This window comes from Macrobrachium rosenbergii, chromosome 7 (genome assembly GCF_040412425.1).
Source record: "Macrobrachium rosenbergii isolate ZJJX-2024 chromosome 7, ASM4041242v1, whole genome shotgun sequence".
NCBI lineage: Eukaryota > Metazoa > Arthropoda > Malacostraca > Decapoda > Palaemonidae > Macrobrachium > Macrobrachium rosenbergii.
In genome coordinates, this window is record NC_089747.1 from 29591018 (window position 1) to 29611263 (window position 20246).

The 20246-nt window shown below is 40.6% G+C and overlaps 1 protein-coding gene across 1 annotated transcript in view; it reads left to right on the forward strand.

Annotated features, from left to right (window-relative positions):
- The window catches only part of Mcm10 (minichromosome maintenance 10 homolog), a 178678-nt gene extending 160566 nt beyond the window's left edge, over positions 1-18112 (forward strand). The window contains 1 exon segment of the mRNA XM_067106911.1: positions 17918-18112. Coding sequence (XP_066963012.1) covers positions 17918-18019 — 102 coding nt within the window. The 3' untranslated portion in view covers positions 18020-18112.
- Positions 18113-20246: the final 2134 nt, after the last annotated feature.

Consider the following 20246-nt stretch of genomic DNA (forward strand, 5'->3'; position numbering starts at 1 on the left):
CAACAATAACATACTCTCTTTAAACATAAGAGAATGCTACTATAAAAACATCTTATAAAATTAAACATGTACTTTCTTTTTATACATTCTGCAATACCCATACACTTCATCAATGCAAAATAAAATATATACTTATAAAACTAACATACAATCACACTTATCCTTCTCCTCCCCTCAGCCTTTTCTTATCCTAATCCCCTCTAATCTCCATTATTCTCAATTCTTTACCCTCATAATTCCTAATGCTTTCTAGAAACTCCAGCTTTGGTCAATACATCAGCTATCTGATGCTTTCCTTTTATCATCTCCTCATATTTCTCAGATTCTATTGTTTCTCTTGTGCTGCAATATCAATTTTTAATCTCTTACTACTCCTCCCGGTGCCGGTTTATTGCAGTCATTAGGGTTTTATATCAGTTTTTCACCAGTGCTTCCTAATTTTCTCCCTCCTACTATCTCTTCCCACAAATGTTTGAAATATATCAATCCTTCTATGGCCTCCCCAACTCTCAGAGCTATAAGCTAATGGAGTGGACTTTGCTTTCTCTTCTGGATTTTCTGGATTTCACATATAGGGCTTCTCCTCTTACCATCTATCAATGATATCACATAGCTTCAATTGGTATGACCATCTTCAATATTCCCAAAATAGACATCTGCATAGGCTTCCAATAAATCTTTTCTTCTTTAACTCACTTATTATCACTTCTCCCATTATGCACTTAGTTTTCTCACTATCTTAATCAGCTTTCTCATATGTTGAGTCGTTCCTTCTTTAAGCTTTGCTTAATTCACTAATATCATATGATATTTCTGGCTTTAGTATGTAGCGATACCCAATTCAACTGTCCTCCCACTGATCTATATTCTGTGTTTCCTTTTGTCCCTGTCTCTATTACATAGTAAATCTTCTGGCTTCTAGTTTCTCTTATAGAATTTATATACATATGAATTGAATAAATTCTTTTTCATATGCTCTACTATTACTCCTATATACTTAAAACTTTTGCTTTCTTGAGTTTCTCTACTTGTAATTTCCTTTCAATTTCCCAATTGTTTCCTTTAAAAAATCCTTCAGTTCCTCCATATGAAATGTCTACATGTGTACATAAAATACCATTCAATTTATTGTCTTTCTTCAAAAAGAATATATTAGGTTCTAATCTACTGCTATACCTTTAAGCTCCTCCACCCCAGTTTACACACCTTACAATACCATGCCTTTGCTGCATCCTTGAGCCATAAACAGTTTTCTTCAGTTCCTAATCCCATAAACCATCTTCACTAGGTGGTTTTTAAATATACCTCTGTTGTATTTCATCACCCTGTAGATATACAGTTTTTACATCTAACGATATAACAATTCCAATCTTTCAGTTTTTATTACCGTCAAACAAATTTTAAAATTTCGGCATTGTGCATGTAGGAGCATGTACCCATTCAAGCCATTTCTTCTTCAAAACCTCAACTACCAATCTTGCTTTATATCCTTTCCCCACCTTTTACCTTTTCAGTTACTATCCATCTTGTAGATATGGCTTTTTGTCAATGTCATTTACCTCATCATATACCTTGTTTTCTCTCAACTTTGTAGTTCTTTTCTTTAGCTTCATTACATTTCTATTTTCAGATCCCTAGCAAACCTCTTACTTCATCTTCAATTTTTTCTACATATTTCTATAATCTCTTAAGTCAGCCATCCCTTGTGCCTGACTGTAGGAGTCTTCTACATTGTCTGAATCAGCCCAAGATTTATGATCTTTTCCTGCAAGGCTCAATGTCGTCCTCTCCTACTTGTCCTGTATTTTTGTTTATAAACTCTGCTCACCACTTTCTGAATTTGGGTATCTCTTCTATTAACTCACTTTCTTCTGTTACCTCACTTTCCTTCATCTTCCAGTGTTTCTCCCTGCCAAATCTTTCTATAATTCTCTTTCTACATCAGCATTCCTTCTCCAGCCAATTATCATCTTTCCTTCCTGCTCATCTATATTCCCTTCCTTTGATTACAAGAGTTCATCTTTTCACAGTGTTTTGTCTACTTTAGAAAATATCTTCTCCTTTTCTGGTGATAGTCTTTGAATCGAGTAACATGTATTCTCGCTACTTCTCTTAGAAATCCCCATGTTTAACCACTACTGTTTTTACCTGATACTCCCACTACCTGAGCAAGGTCCTCTCATTCATTTCATTTACTCTCTTATAGAATACCTCGTCTCCTACTACTTCTATTCAAATTTATGTTCTCTGACATTTTTGTTTAGAGCAATTCTTATTTTATTACAAGATTCATTTTGATAAACACTTCTCTGGCCTTATGCATTTGCATTCAGTATCCTTACTATGCTTTCTTCCATACCTTTCTCTGCTTTGGAACTTGAACTTTTCTTCTGCCATTAAATTAAGCAGGAAGGATTTTCCCAAATACTAATTGGTTGAGGAGGAGAAACCACCATTATTTATTAAGCAGTTCCTGGCACTCACTACCCATCATAATGCTATGGACCAGTCTGCTTCCTCATCATCTTTCATCTTTCTTAAGCTTTCTCTGATTATTATGCCTACCGTCTTTTCACACAAGCCATTGCTCCATGGAGATTCAGATGCTGTGGCCAATACTTTAATATTCCATCTTTCTGCTGTCCTTACTTTCTCATTTTGAAATTCTCCCCCGTTGTCTGATAATATTTGAAAGATTGCCCCAAATATCATAAACCACCCGTCAAAAAGAGTCTTTATAATGGTTTCTGGTTTCTTGTCTTTTATCGAAAAGCCTAAACAATACCTTGTTGCCATATCTACCATTACCAAGAACTTTCTCTCTTCATCTCTCCACATCCATTGCCTACAAAGCTTCATTGAATGTCTTACTCCAGAAAATCCCACTACTGGTTTAGCTGGATTTCTTTTATATCTTTACATACTTCACAACTTGCGATTAAGTCAGTCAGTAACTTTTTTATTTCTCTTTCCTTCTCTCCCCAAACCGTCACTCCCTGTGCTTCTTCTATTAGCTTCCATATTTTATCTCACTTCATTAGCCAAATTGTAGATGTAACTTCATCATTGTACCTTTAATTTCCCTTAGGCTCTTTCCCTTTACCCCTCAATAATAATTCTTCTTCTACCTTCCTCCTCAAAATTAGTATTCTAAATGGCCCTGTCTGTCTTCTAAATGTACCTTCATTTCCCCTAATACTTTTATTTTAACACAATTCTCTTTTAAACTTACAGTCATGCTCATTTTACTCATGGCTTTCTTACCTATTAACCATGGTACATCACCCTACAAAATTTCTGTCTTTAATTAAAACTTTTCGTTTTTCAATATCACCAGTATTTCCATTACTCCTTTCGACTTTTATGATGACTCACCGAAATTGATTACTTTATTAGACTCTTTCTTCATATCATTCATTCTCTTCAATTCTTCCCTGATTCAAACCCACAACAATCACGTGCTAGTCACAATTCCCCACAAACTGTTGACTTACATGCATGTCTAAAATTGCATCAACCTCTTCCCAAGATTCTTCTTCTATTTTACTAGCACTTTCTATATAAACTTTTTGCTTCTTCTTGTCCAGTTTCTGGTTTCTTCTTATTCTGAAAATTCTGAGGACAATCTCTGGCCCAATGCTCATTCAGATTTGCATATATTTTACAGTGTTCTTTTCCTTCTCATTTAGTTTCTTCCACACTCTACCTCAGTTACACCCCGATATCTTTGGTTTTCCACCTTTCCCAAAAATTCTCACAACCTTCCTGATCCTAACCATTTCCCCCTCCTCTATTCCCTAATCCCTCAAATATTCTTTTCATTATTTGTGACACTGTTTTATATTCCAACTTTCTCGACCACAAGCTGCTAATACCATTGTTTTGATCTTCTCTTTGAGATCTGTTCTAGTAATGAAAACCTTTTGCTTCCTTCAAGCATGCTTTTCCCCTAGTGCCCTACTACACTCTGACTCTGCCTTTTCATACCTAATTATAAAATCTCATCTTTTCACTAGATTCTCTTTCTATTTTAAAATAGTTTCATTTTACTGTATTTTCCATTAACGTATCCCAGATACACTTCATCTAGTTTGGACAGGATTGTATCTTTGAACCCTACTTTATCCTTAAGTTCATCTCTATCTATTCCTTCTGTTACTTCCTAAAGCTTTCCCTTTTAAGCTCATCCCTTATCTCTATCCCCGGATATTTCACTTCTCCACACACCACCGCCAATCTTCGAGCTTGTCCTCTCCATCCCTTTATAATCAGCCTGTGCCCCTTCATCTCGGACAGTCCTCCATTTCATCTCCCAAAGTTTACCATCAGATCCGTCCATTTTTAGAACCCGCGCTCCTGCTACCCTTTGAAAAATTTTCTAGCCTAACCTATCCTTAAATTATTCAATTATGTGATCTACTCACCTGTTCACGTTCTTTTTACTCTATGCAATCCAGCTTAAACACAGCAAAACCTGCAAACAGACTTACAACCCAACCATTATCGACCTAACCTTCAGAGAGAGCTCTCTCCACCTCTTTCCACCATGCTTTCTTACTCCTGCTCCTTGTTTGTTACATTTTCTCCTCCCGCCATTTTAGTCCTGTGACGTCACTTTCCTATAGCGATCACAACAACCTTGCTCTCTTTAACATAAAGAATGCTATGCTATATAAACATCTTATAAGAAATTAAACATATGCTTTCTTTTATACATTCCTGCAATACCCATACACTTCATCAATAAATAAAATAATGACTAACTTATAAAACTAACATACAATCAGGTGACCCCAATAGTTTACCCTCAGCGAATCTGTAGTCTATTCCCAGGTGTCAGCAGGTGCAGTGTTAGACAGCCACTGGAAAGGCATCTTGCCAGAGATGTGCAGTTTTCTAAAAACACACTGCTGTTCTTTTTTGAAAGCCAGTTTCTGGTTGAATGCCTACCTACAGTCTTTCAACTGGCCAGCTCCCGACTTCGTTCACCAGATGACCTTTCTTCAGTATCAGCTTCCCGTTATGAGCCTTCTAAGAAGCCTCCTCCTCTGACTTTTCTTCCTCCTTCAAAGTCTCTCTAGGAGTTAGGAGTTTGGCTTTAGTTGGAAAGGAGCAAGACAAGCGCCTCTTGTCTTCCTTCCTCTCGGGCTTTGGAGAACTATGCCTCCCTGTCGAAGAGAGACATTGCCTTGATTTGCGGACAAGTACGGTAGAGAGGATTTTTACTCGTCTTTTAATCTCTAGAAGAGAGAGCTCTGGTGCTCCTCCCCTACAGGAGGTCCGCACATTAGCGGTCAGCCCTGATTTTCGCCTCCAGATCTTCATCACCTCTTCCTCAGGACACAACCATTGTCGCAGAGTCCTCTGTTTTGGTTTTCTGCCTCAACTCTCAGAATTTTCGAGCTTTTCCATCTGCCAAGAGAGTTTTCAGATGGTCTGCAAGTTGCTATAGCTCGGAAAAACTTAGTGGATGTACCTCTGAGGATTTCAACATCCACCACCTTTAGTCAAGGTTAGGCTTCATGTGAGAATCTTGCTTTTTCATCCAGTTCTGAGGTTTCATCACTCAATTACGGTTGCTGTTCTCTGCTTCCTGTCAAGAGGTAGGGAGGCTAGCTTCTTCTCTCAACCTTCCTACATTTTTACTGTGGTTCCCTGTCACTCCTTCTGAACGACTTCATGCCTGGATTCAACTTCCAGTCCCCTGGCACCAACCAACTAGCACTGGGTGCTGATTCCCGAATGCCCGTCCCCTCTTCCAGAGCGCTTGGCATCATTGGTGCTGGGCTTCCACCGCTGAGCACCTAACGCCCGCTCGCAGGCTAATTTTTTTCTTTTTTAGAGGATTGTGTTTGACCTGCGGAGTTGGTCACAGTCTGGTTTTGAACTAAACCTGTTTTTTGCTGTGCCTAGATTTTGATTTACTATGGACTTTGCAGCCCTTTTTAAATTTGCCAGATATAAGTTCTGTTCTACACATAGCTCCACATATTGACAGAACTTCTTTGGTGGGTAAATCAATCAAGCTTTCAGGCCATGCAAATTTTTCAGGGCTCTAAAGGTCTGGCAGTCGTATCGAGCCATCAGAAGAACGTCCTTCCTTCTGAGTGGGCCTTCAATCCTCTGGTCTCTCAGGATTTGTGGACTATATGGGGCGAGACGATTTTGGGCCTGTCTGTCACCACAAGGACCCTTCACCTCCTCCATTGAATTCTCCAGTCCCAAACCCTCTAGTATGGGCAACAGTCGCCATGTAGAGACCGATCCCTCTTAATGCTCCTCGCCTTACATATTCTTATGGTTCAGGGAAGTCTTAAATAAGTTTCAGGCTTATTGTAATATTATGAGGAGCCCCATCCTGTCCTACGTAGAATGACTCCCGAATCTGTGATAACCGGTTGTTGGTGGACCCTCCAGGTTTCTTGCCTGGACAGGCTTCAGGCGGTCCGGAGGCTTGTCAGTCGAAAAGGTTTTGAGACGTGTCACAAAGACTATGACATTCAAACATCAATCTTTTAGCTACATCTACCAGCTTAAGTGGTTTATTTTCCATAACTAGTGCCTCAGACACTTTGTCTCCCCTTTTGAGACGTGACCCAGCGGCGGATTACCTCCTTTCTGAGGAGGTCTAGGTTCTCTAGTCCTCCTCCATTTAGGAGTATAGAGCTATCCTTAACTCAGGTTTAAGCACAGGGACTTAGATTATTTTCTAATCTCTGTCCCTCCTCAAGTCCTTTACCCATCCAAGCAAGGAAGAAATTGACTCAGATTGTTCGTTACCCTTGGGTATTGTAGCAAAGTTCAAGGTCCCATCTAAGACCTGGATCCATTCTTTCTCCTTTTAGATCGTTACAGATTTCCTTTACTCCCAGGAGCACCCGACATCTCATGATTTCCCAACACACCTGGTGCCCAGCTCCTCTGGCACCAGCTCATGCTTGAGTGGCTGCCAGCTCCCAAACTCCTAGTTTGCTTGGCGCCCAGCTCCTCTGGCGCCAGCTCATGCTCCGAGTGCCTGCCAGTTCCCAAGCTCCTAGTTCGCCTGACACCCAGCTCCTCTTGCGCCAGCTCATGCTCCGAGTTGTCCTCCAGCTCCCGAGCTCCTAGCTCACCTGGCACCCAGCTCATCAGGCTCCAGCTCTTGCTACAAGCGCCCAGTAGCACTCCCCAGCTCGGAAGTAGTGTAGAGAGCTCTCTGTCCAGTTGGATTTTTTCAGAAATTCCCTGAGCTGAACTGGAAATCAGAGGACCATCCACAACCTAGGGAGTTGTGGCAAGAACCCGTCTCTTCTTCTGTGTAAACATGTCCTCCATCTTATATGGACTTCATTTATGAGACACAGTTTTTTTTGTTTTTTAATGCATTTTGCCTACTTTGAAGCGAAGCTAAGGATATCAGAACAGCTTCTACCTCCTTAGGACAGTAAACCCCCCACATTCACGTTCTCACGATTCATGGACTCACCTATTTGTGGATTTCTCTGTGGAACATATATATGTATGCATTATTCGCTGAAAATTCGTGCATTCGTGGTATTTTTCACTAAGAAATATTCACTAATTACTGTATTTTCATATTTTCATGACTAAATGCACTTTTTGTGATAAAACTATTAAAATACTCAGGTACCCAGGTAGTGCTCATTACGATAATTCAATTTTGCGATGGGGTAAGCAATTAATAAATACCAATACGACATTATTTGTATTTTTAAATTTGGCATGGGAGCAGACAGCGAGAGACCAAATTACAATAGACCAACTTCTTTATCCCATCTTTTGGTTAAAAAAGTCAAAGAGAATGACAAAAGTATTGTTAGTAACGTTATACTCTTGCGTAAATGCGTAAAGCCATACACAACCGAACGAGAAACTTGTTATGCTTATAACCGAATTGGATAACAATAGCCGTTTTGCCTGTATTTCACCCATCATACGGTAGTAAATAATTACCGTAGTTATAGTACAAATGACGTTAAGTAGAATAGGACTGATATATTTTTACATTATACCCTTATTTGGCATCGATAAAAGACAAGCAAGGAAATATACTGCTAAATTTAAGTTGCAAGTTGTAGCTGAAGCTAAGAAAACAATATTCAAGCTACTAATGACTAAATTATCGTGCATCGGCAACATGGATGAAACTCGACTGTAATTAAAATTGGGGAGAAAGTATTCTTATCAAAATTACTGGGCATGAGAGAACACATATTGCTGCTATTTTTATGCCGATAAACGATAAATACATAAAGCTCGTATTATGACGAAATCAAGTGAAACTAGTGAACGGAATCTTGATTTTTTTTTTTTTGCACAAAACAAACTTGCCCCCAAATGGCCATCATCATGTATTAATGGGAAAAAAATTGCTAAATTAATTTCACAACGAGACATATTTAAGTTATATCTTGACTTAAAAACACTTCGTATAACGAAAAATAACCTTGCCACATATAAATAAGTACAGTATCTAGAGATTCATTTACGCTAACTAGAAGCAAGAAAAGTGCTCTGAACGGCGTTTCCAAACCAAAACATTGATCGCTATCATCGCAATTTATAATACAAAAGCAATATAAGAATAATATACAGTATTATTGGATACAGTGAATTAAAGCATAACATTTTAAAAGATCCATGGAAAAGATGCATATTCGTTATCTTGATGTTTGTTTAGTGTAATACAATATTAATATGTGAATATAGAGTACAGTATAATATAGGCTAGGCTACCGTATATGTATACAGTACAATATGCTGTAGTGTAGGCTAAGCTAATTCTTTTTTGTTATTTAATTTCTCTTTGTATTAAATTATCATAAGTCACTGCCTCCAGAATTAGCTGATGGTAATTACTACACAGTGTATGTATAGAGTATACTTTATAATGTAGGCTAGGCTACCTTATATGCATACATGGTACTAAGTTAAGTATATCCTAGTTTAACCAGACCACTGAGCTGATTGACAACTCTCCTAGGGCTGGCCCAAAGGATTAGATTTATTTTACGTGGCTAAGAACCATCTGGTTTCCTAGCAACGGGACCTACAGCTTATTGTGGAATCCGAACCACATTATGACGAGAAATGATTTATCACCAGAAATAAATTCCTCTAATTCTTCATTGGCCAGTCGGAGAGTCGAATACATGGTGCTGAATACCCTAGTGTAGGCTAGGCTAGGCTATATTCAATGGGTTTTTATGGAACCTAACCCCATCGTAAGTAGGATAATACATGTATAAGCATTTTTAGTTTTTTGTGTTTGAACTGAACTATCAAAATAGGCAGTTCTAAGTGTTTTTAGAAGGGTTCTAAGTATTCGCGGATTTTACCTATTCACAGGGGGGGAGGGTGGTACACATCCCCGCAAATACGGGGGGTTTACTGTATTCTATTTTACTATCGACCTACCAGAAATGTAAGTGGTCTTTGCTTCTCACTATTTTAATGAAAGCTTAAACAGTGTCAAAATTTTTCAATACCTCGAGACCATTTTTAGTGACTGTCATGGCATCGCAGAAGGAAGAACAGCATGTTCTCCTACTAGCTCTTCACCTTTTCAGTAAGGCCCTGAATTTGGAGAGCCAAGGGATACAATGTACCTGGAGCATCCACCACTCAGTGGATGGGTTGTGGTTTTATTTCAGTGTAAGTGCCAGTGTTATCTGATTTTTTTTTTTTTTTTTTTTTTTTTTTTTTTTTTTTTTTTTGCTGCACCCAGGGCAAGGGCAGGCACCTGTCATGCTTTGCTAGCCATCGGAGCACTTCCCTCGCTGCAAAGTTCCCCCTAAGTAGGAGGCAACCCTTGGCTATACCACCATGCCACTACGAATTAAGATGAGCACCAACCTCAGAGAGTGGGTTCTTTTTAAGTAGTGCTTAACAGCATGAACTAGGCCCAAAAGTGATATATCTGGGGAGCCAACAAAGAATTCTAGCCTGGAGCAGATGGGTTCTGATTTTTTACCACAAACTCGGACACAAAAGAAAACGAGAGATACCAATCCTCCAAATGCCATGTCACTCTTCCAACCTTTATGCTGATGTCAGTGCTAAGAGAAAAACAGTCTTGAGAGCAAGACTTACGTCTGAGGCCAATGACAGAGGCTCAAAAGGAGCCATGGTGAAGCTATGAAGGATGAGAGAAACATCTCACTCTGAAGAGGACAAAACAGCTGAAAGCTCCCCATTAGCATGGGTAATTCCAGCAAAGTGGCAAGAGCCAGCCCTGTTTGTTTGAAGACTTGGGACAAGGCTAAGCCATAACCTTTTGCAGAGAGCCCAAGAGGAGATTGCCCAAGCAAAGATGGGTTCTGTGACACCAATCACAGCTGGTATACACTTGCAGAGTAACAATGGAGCTACCCAGAAACCTCCCTTGCAGGTCTGCAAGAAAACCCTCTCTCTCATTATGCACTGGATAACCTCCAGGCTTCAAGCTGTAGGGAGTGCACTGCCTGGTGGTACCTGTAAACATGGGGTTCTCACAGGCGAGTGGGTCGTGGGGAATTTCTCTCAGCTTCAACCAGAAGAGTCAACAGATTGGAATACCTCTTGGCTTGCAGCCAGGGTGATGAAGACTGTTAATCACCCTGCGAAGGTGGCTGAAAGGTGGAGTCAACATCCAGATTGTCTCTGGAGTGTGGAAAGTATCCTCCATCACTGTCCTGGGATCTGGACATGAGGAATGGAAGACAGCAGTGCTAATTGAAGAGTCAGAGCACAGTCCCGTTTGTTAATGTAGGGAACCATGGTTAGTTTTGTTGCTTATTAGCTCCACCGAGAGACCTATCAACTGTTCTTGAAATGCTTTCAGTGCTAACCAAGTTGCCTGCATCTCCAGAAAGTTGTGCACACAAAGCATGTCCTTCAATCACACACCTACAACAACTTGCCTTTCAGATATTTTCCCCAACCCTCCTTCAATGCTTCTGTAAACATAAGTATTTCCAGAGGAGAAGAGTTTAAAGGAACAAGAGGATTTTGTTGTCCATTGACCAAGCTAGACCCTCCCTGATGTCTTGACTCATGCCAGAGTTCAGACAATGCCTGGACTAGCTGGTCCAGTAATGCAGCATATATATACTGTATATATATCCATCAAATGGGCACAACCCAAAATAAAGGTAAAAACCTAGGTGAGTACCTGTTGGGCTAAGGTAAAAACCCCGGTGAATTATTTGCTGGGCTGTTGTCACTCTGAAGCACAACACCTTGAACTGGTATAGTGTCTCTCTGTAGACAAAGAGGAGGAACTCCAGAGAGTCTTGGTGAATGGGCTTTTGAATAAACCTAATCCTTTGGGCCAACCTTATGAGAGCTATTAGTGAGCTTATTGGTCTGGTTAAACTATTTTAACAATATAATAATAAAAAATAATAATAATAATAGAATAATAATTAATAATAATAATAATAATAGGTTATATTGAATATTATTGCTGCTTCAGCTGCGTTTATTTTGTAGAAGACTTTTTCTATTTTTCTTATTGTGGACTTCTCTTCATTGGAGGTGCGTGCTAACAGCTCGCCTATATTTGTCATTTCATAGAGGAAAAAGTAAAAAATCTGGATTCTGCTTTTTTGCTTTTTTATATATTCTATACAGTTAGAAAATTATGACATATAGTTGCTAAACACTTGTTGCCACGACGTTTCGAGAGACTCTTCTGTCATTCTCCAGTGGGTAGCTAGTAGAGGACTGGCAGGTTGCATAGGTGCTTCTAAATTTATACACGGGCTTCAGCGGGGGGTCATGGATAGCGAATTTTGATTGGTTGCAGTCGGCGAACTTCCAGCCAAATTTCTGCAGCAAAGCTCAATCCTGACAGATCTTCGCAACCTGGGAATATCACTCATTCCAGCGTTCCCATTGGCCTGCCGTTGCGTGATGTCATGCCGACTGACATCGATAGTTTGGCTGCTGTTGGGCGGAGGAGGAATGATGTCAAGCAGACAACGAGGAGGAGGTTGAAGCCCTTCATCCGACGTTCCAGCAATATAGTGTGCTGAACTACACTGTCGAGTTCAGCACAGACGACCAGCTCCCCTTCCTCGACGTTATGGTCACAAAGACGGAACGGAACTTGAAGACATCAGTCTACACGAAATCCACCAATTTGGGACTATGCTTGAATGGAGATAGCGAGTGCCCTACCAGGCTTAAGAATATAGTGACCCCTCGTTTATCGTGGGAGATAGGTTCCAAGACCGGCCGCGATAATTGAAATTCCATGAAGTATGAACAGCATATTTATTTATTTAACGTGTACAGTATTTGGACTTTTTAAAACCATCCCTGTACTCTTAACAACCCACCCTTTACTCTATTAATAACAGGGACAACTGTTAAGCAATATGACTTCGGTAGGTAAGTTTACAGTACCATATAACAGGGGCTAAATTACTGTGGTAAAGTAGCTATAGTATATGACATGTGATCAGCAAGCTTTAAATTTAAAACATATAACAGGGGCTAAATTACTGTGGTAAAGTAGCTATAGTATATGACGTGTGATCAGCAAGCTTTAAATTTAAAAAATACAGTATACATACCGTAATACAATACAGTATTATGTTACTGTACTGTATTACATATAATACAGTACAGTAACACTTAAGATTATAAAAAAATAAAGATTGTTACTGTACTCACCATAAAAGAAGTTGAAGTAAAACCTGAATGAAGATGGTGATGAATTTGCTGTGCAGTAAAAATATGACAATGAAGGTGATGATGACTTTTACTGCGCAGTCAATGATTGTATTTTACGTCCCTTCAGACGACGGTGCCATTTCCTGGGGCACCTCTTCCACTTCTTCTGCAGTTTCCGAAGGTGTAACCGTAGTAGCAGCAGCAGGAACTGGCTCTTTTGCAAGGCTGCAAAAACATTGTGATTGGCAGTTGCTGCTGCTGCTTCTTTTTCCGGTCAAAGAGCATCTTGTAGGGGGCCATGACGTCATTGACCATGTTGCAGAATTGAACCAATCGAACCATATCGTCGTCCCATTCCTGCGACCGCTCTTGCAGTTCCTTAGCCAGACTGCAGAGCCTGGCGAGCCGTTCCAAAGTCAAGCCTTGGGAGACAACTTCTGTTTCTTGCTGCGCTGCTACTTCTACTTCTTCTTCGCTCGCCGACTTCGTCAACTCTTCGAGGTCTTCGTCAGTTAGCGGGTGGGAGTGGCAGTCTAGAAGTTTGTCAACGTCACCCGTGGTCATGTCTGCAAAGCCCTCACCTCCAAGGATCGCAGCCAAATGCACAGCTTTCTGTACTGCCGAGTGTTGGATTTCGGCAGGTGTAAATCCTTTGTCGTCGCAAACAACCTCGGGCCACAACTTCTTCCAGCTGGCGTTAATGGTGGCAGGCTTCATTTCTTTCAATGCCTTGTGGATATTTTGGAGGCATGTAGCAATTGTGTACTGCCGCCAGTTTGCCTTCAAGTTGAAATCGTCGTCTTCTTGGGCGGCATCCACGGAAGCAACCAGGTTTGCCAGGGCATTCCTCGTGTATAGGGCCTTGAACGCCCTAATAACTCCCTGGTCCATTGGCTGAATAAGTGACGTCGTGTTGGGCGGTAGGAACTCGACCTGAACCCCTGAATACGACAGATCAGTAGCATGGCCACCAGCATTATCCATAATGAGAAGGACTTTGAATGGCATGCCCTTTTCTGCTAGATACACCTTCACTTACGGGATAAAACACTGGTGGAACTAGTCGGAGGTCAGCACCTTCGTTATCCAGGCCTTTGGATTGTGCATCCAATGTACGGGTAGCAGATTCTTCTTTTTGTTTTTTAAAGCCCTTGGGTTTTTAAAAGACTTGTAAATAAGTCCTGGCTTTAATAAAAATCCCGCAGCATTGCCACACATCACGAGGGTCACACAATCCTTGTATGCTTTAAAGCCAGAGGCTTTTGCTTCCTCTTTGAACAGGAAAGTTTGCGAGGGCATTCTTTTCCAAAACAAGCCCGTCTTGTCCATATTAAAAACTTGTTTGGGCTGATATTCACCTTCAGAGATAATCTTCTTGAAGGTTTCATTGATGTATGTTTCAGCAGAGACCGTGTCAGCTAAAGCAGCCTCGCCATGCAAGGAAGCACTTTTTAGGCCGTAGCGTTTCTGAAACTTTGCAAACCACCCTTTGCTAACAGAAAACTGCAGTTTCTTACGTGGTGAATGACTGGACGTCTCTGGTTGCGGATCATCTACGTCTTCTTCATCTTCTTCTGCTTCTTTGAGCTTGCCACTGTTGTCCCCTGGCTCCTTAGCGGCGAAGGTCTCGTACAGGCTCCTAGCCTTTGTTTGGATAATGTTTGTATCCAAGGCTATGTTCTTTCGGCAGTCGGCTATCCACACAGACAAAGCAGCTTTCATACGGACGATAGTTTTATTACAAGCCATAACCACTCTCTTCACCAACTTGTTAAAGGTGATGGCAGTTGTCTTCCTAATCTTCGCCTTGTCCTTGTAGATGTAGTGAATGTTGGATTCGTTCACGCCAAAATGGCGGGCTGCAGCCGCGAACTTTCTCCCTTCCTTCAACATATGGAGAAGCTTCACCTTTTCAGCGATCGTCATCATTCTTCGATGGCGTTTAGGCTCATTACCACCCTTGGAAGAAGCAGCACGCTTGGGAGCCATTGCAGGGGGTGAAAATTGGAGCAAAGTTCAACAAAAATCACACAGCACAGCGTAAAGTAAACCGTTCGGTGAGAAAGCTTGAAGCGAAGTGGCCACGAGAGAGAGACAAGGGGAGATGCTGCGGGTTCTGAGCATCAGTCTAAGCACCAATCACAGGCCTGATTAGAAATCGGAAAGCTGTGATTTGTTGTCTCCCTCCCATGCACCAATCACAGCCCGTGTTACAATGCACTTAGTCACCGAGATGGTACGCTTTGTGTTTCCCCAACAATGGAACACGCAGTACTGTACTGTATAGGCATCACTTTCCAGGTGTTGGTTGATTTTTTTTTTTTTTGTCATAGGAGTTACAAGTGCAAATATGTTTTTTTGCTATTTTACGCTTGTTTTGTTGTTCATAGACTAGGAAATACTATTTATTATTAATATTTTAATGGATTTAATGAGAAATTTTGGGTGTTCATATATCGCAATTTTTCTAGAATTTTCCAGAAAATCCGCAATATATTTTCCATTAATATATATTAAAAACTCCGTGAAGCCGTGAATTCGCGATAATCAAATTGCGAAGTAGCGAGGGGTCACTATACAACGGTCAGGACCTTCATTAGAAGGGCTCTCTCCCACTGCTCCACCTGGCAGGACACTAACAAGGAATTTGAGCGTGCTGCACAAATGTTGGTGAATAATGGTTTCACCAACAAACTCCTCAATAAAGAATTTCGAACTGGCCTGGAAAAATGGTATAGCAGTGAGAGCGCACACTCTGCCTCCCAAGATTGTGACATCACGATATATTATAAGGCCCGGATGCATCCCCAGTACCGTGAGGATGAGAGCTCCATGAAGAAAATCGTCATGGAGAACATCACCCCGACCGAAGACAGTAAGAAAATAAATCTTGTAATTTATTACAAGAACCGCCACACCCGTGATCTCGTGATGAAGAATAACACCTCTACTAGCAAGAGAACCCCTAAAGCAGAAGAACGTGGTCTACCAATTTGTATGTCCTGTCCGAGGATGCCCCCGGCGTTTATATTGGAATGACCACGATGCGCCTGTCAAAAGGATCTCCTGCCGCCCAGGAGGGTGCCATCATGAACCACGCCATGCTACCCACAATATTTCCATCTGCCGTGACAGTATTATACATAATATAAGTATAATCGGAGAGCCGCGACCCTCGACGCTGCGCCTGCTGGAGGCGCCCTCATTGCCGAAAAAACCTTCAATGAATATGATGCAGGAGGCATCGCTCCTACCCACAAATTCGAGAAGGGTAAAGCCGAACACCCACCAAATCCAACAAATACCTGAAAATGACAACCCTGAGAATGGAGACGCCCCTGATGAGCGAGGCGCCCTTCAAGACAACCCCCTGACTACGAGAGAAAGAGTAAATAATGACATCATTCATCCTCTGCCTAACAGCAGCCAAACTACCGATGATGTCAGTCGGCATGACATCACACAACGGCAGGCCAATGGGAACGCTGAAATGAGTGATATTCCCAGGTTGCGAAGATCTGTCAGGATCGAGCTTCACCGCAGAAATTTGGCTTGAAGTTCGCCAACTGCAACCAATCAAAATTCGCCATCCATGACCCCCTGCTGAAGCCCGTGTATAAATTCGGAAGGACCTATGCAACCTGCCAGTCCTCTACTAGCTCCCGCTGGAGAATGACAGAAGAGTGTCGAAACATCGCAGCAACAAGTGTTTAGCAACTATATGTCAAAATATTCTAACTACAGAATATATAAAAAAGCAAAAAAGCAGAATCCAGATTTTTTTACTTTTCCCCCATGAAATGACAAATACAGGCGAGCTGTTAGCACGCATCTCCAATGAAGAGAAGTCCGCAATAAGAAAAATAGAAAAAGTCTTCTACAAAATAAATGCAGCTGAAGCAGCAATAATATTCAATAAAACCTGTTTAAAAGAGGGTCTGCTGCCAAATTATAATATAATAATAATAAGCAAATAAAAAATGTTTCTCCTAATTATTTCAGTAGTAGGCCTCAGTCAGCTGAATTTGAAAATGTAAACATTAGCCTAGCCTATGTAAATGCATATGGCAGATGATTGTTTTCATTTTTGTATATTATGATGATATAACATTATTAGAGTATAAGTGAATTCAGTAAATAAAATATCAGTTTCATTACCATTACCTTTATCTTACATACAGCTGTAATAACTTGACTACAGCTGTAATAACTTGACTTAGGCAAATGGACACTTTTGAGTGCGACACATTTTGCACCCATAGAGTTTTTTTACTTGCCCTTATAAGGATTTTGCCTCTCATCAGACAGCCTTGACTCTACTAATCTGGATAATTAATAGACTACTGAGTATGAAAGGTGATGGCTTATATTTCATTATGAACAAATGCATTCTCATTGAGAGGGCTCTAAAAAAGGGAGGATCAACATTGCTAACTTTAAAAAGGCAGCTGACCTTACCATCAGTTCCTTAAGGGTCATCAGTCCATGGAGATTGGACCCAGCATTAGGAACTGGGTTTGACAATGGTTCTCCATGCTCAGTTCCTTAAGGGTCATCAGTCCATGGAGATTGGACCCAGCATTAGGAACTGGGTTTGACAATGGTTCTCCATGCTCAGTCATGTCAGGTACTCCAGCTTATGGGTGGATAACGGTCCACCTTCACCCCCCATCGAAGTTTCAGAGGCAGAATTTTCCATAATCCAAATAATTTTAGGGTCTCTATCTTAGAAGAAGGAAAGAAAAAACAAGAGGAAAAAATGTCTGACTACATTTTGTTAGTTCAGCAGCTGAGGTAGTGCTTTCAGGACTTTGATGCATAAAGTCATCTAGCATTGGGATACTGCTTCTCAACTGCATTCATTTAAGCCCCCAACTATGGCAGTGGGTCAAGATCTGGGTGGGAGCAGCAGAAACTATATAGTAAACTACCTCAAGCATTCACCACTTTGGAACTCTGTGTAACTTATGATGTTCCATCATTGTGGTGTTTATCACCAGTAAAGTGGGTTTTGACTCAGGCTGAGACTAGTGGAAAAAGCAACTAGCTAGGACTTTGTACAAATTGTTTAAAAGATTTTTTCTTTCATAATTTCTTCCCTAGAGAGTATCAAAATAAAAATTTGTCAAGTTCTTTTGCTGTCTTTTACTGTTTTGTTTAGTCTCCTCAACTGTAATTTCAATAACATCATTGTTACATGCGTTTACAACACAATACTTATTGAAAATATAATAAAAAAAATCATCTTCCTTTGCAGGCAAAGACAGGACCCAAACTAGACTCTGAAATTTTATCGTTGAGGGGAGATGAGCTCAGCCATTATAGTGCTTCCAGTGACAAAGTGTATTTAAATGTATAGTGTAACTGCTAGATTTTAGCTTTATTCATAATTTGAGGTACGTAAAAATTTTAACTTATTTCAATTACTTTTTTCAAATTTCAATAAAAAAAAATATAAAGAATGATTTTCATTTATCCAACAATGTAAGACATACCAAAAGTAATTTGTATTTTTCTTAGGTATAAAAACTAGTAACTTTTATGTAGGAGTATCCTTCAATCATTGAACTTTGTAACAAGTTAGTTAACTAGTGGTTAAACAAGCAAGGTTGGCAACGCCCTCCGAGTTCCAAGTTATCATAAGCTTAGTGGTTTCCTCACACAGCTGGAAAGAAAAAGGGCATTCCTGGACACCTCTTGCTTAGGCTTGCCTGAGACGAAGGAAGGTGCCAGTACTCTGAACTAAGAGCCCATGTCTTTTCAGAAAGTATCTTGCGGCTTGCACTGACAACAAGAAGCATCTTATCTGAATAACCACCAACGAAGTCTTGTTGAGAGAGGTTGGAAGAACTCTTGATTCTTCCATTATGAGCTGAGGAGTCCTGAGACTATGCTGAACAAACAGACTGTCTCAATGAAGACCAGAGGCTTGTAAGGTGCTTTGGGAAGGCTGCGAATGACAAGTCTACCTCCCATTCTATAGAACAATGACAACAAGGGAGGGAAAAACAAGTATTATATGACCTTTCATACGTGGATAATGTCATCTAGCAAGGAAGACCAAGACCAATCTCCAACCCCAATTGCCCTCTCCTTTAAAGAGATGCCTGTGAAGATACTTGAGAGATGGGTCCTCCACGATTTCTAGCACCATTCTTTATCACCTCTTTGAACTCTGGCAGCAGACTTGAGAAATTTTGGAGAATTTGAAAGGGCAGACAGGACAGTATCAATGTTTGAGGGAAGGACAGTTGTCTTGAAACTACTACTGTTTGCCCAGAAACCTGAAGCATCCAGTACTCCATTCCTTGTCTCTGCTTTTTGCCAAAGGCAAAGTAAGCAACCCTCTAATTGTGGTGTCCGTTGAATGGGATCTTTATACTGGCCCCTTCCCTCCTACCTAGCTGGAGCTGGAGGAGGGTGGAAGAGCTAGGTAACTTTCCCTCCTTAACTCTATGCAATAGACTGGGATACCAGTCTAGGTTTGGGGAAGATGGATTCTTCTCAACCCAGTAACCTTAAGGTTTAGCTACAGATCATTTTGCTGCTGTTAAGTGTTTAATAATACATCAAGTAGTGGATTAGAGACTCAAGACTCCCAATTTCCTTTTCACCATTGACTGAGTTACTTCCAAAAGAATGTGGAACCCCATACTGATCCAATCCCAAGGAATTTTCTTTTTTCCAAGGCAAAGATAACGAGAATGGTAGTGTTCAATTGTGACAATGGGGAGGAGTAAAGAAAGTCTGCAATTCCTCCCTGCCCCTGGTTTGAGTCATAATGCCCTTTAGTACAAGAACCAGGCTGTGATTGCTGTTGTGGCAGAAATTAGCAGCATCTTCCACAGTCAAAAGAAAGTGGTCTGCCTGATTGCTGGATTATGGGAAACCCTTTGATCTGCAGATAAGATCACAGAAAACCGCAAACAGATGCAACTACACCAATCAGTACAAATGCTTTGCTTCCTAACTTGACCCTTCAGGACAGCTGTAGTTACTTCAAAATCCTAACAATCTGTTTACCAACACTACTGAAGAGATTCTGAAACGAGGCAAAGCCCTCCAGAAGTATAGATTCCTGTAAGGGATAGATTCTTCACAAAGAAGCTAACAAATCAGTAGCCTTGAGTTCTCTTAGGATAGTGAACATAAACGATTGGCAAAGTTGGTGCTGATCACTGAAATAAACAACTACAAGGTATTCTCACTATCTTGTAGATTTTCTCACAAGAACATTATTAGGTTAACACATAACCTTTTGAAATTGTGGCAGAAAATCCTTTAATTCCGCACTGTTGATCAAAACCAAACTCACTGCTACAAAAAAGTTTGTATGCACTAGCACACAAGTCCATGTCATCCAACTAGAACCTCTCATGTGAGCGTAATACCATAGAAAATCAGTATGTTAGCACACAAAGTATGCATACACATTGACATTAGGTATGACTGCTGCAAATGCTTCAGGGAAAGCATGGGCAATATAAGGTGCTGTACTGTATTGCCAAATATCAGCCTGATTGGGGTGTGACATGATTGCATAAGAACAGGTCCTCCCAGCAACTGAAAATACTATCAAAGGAGGT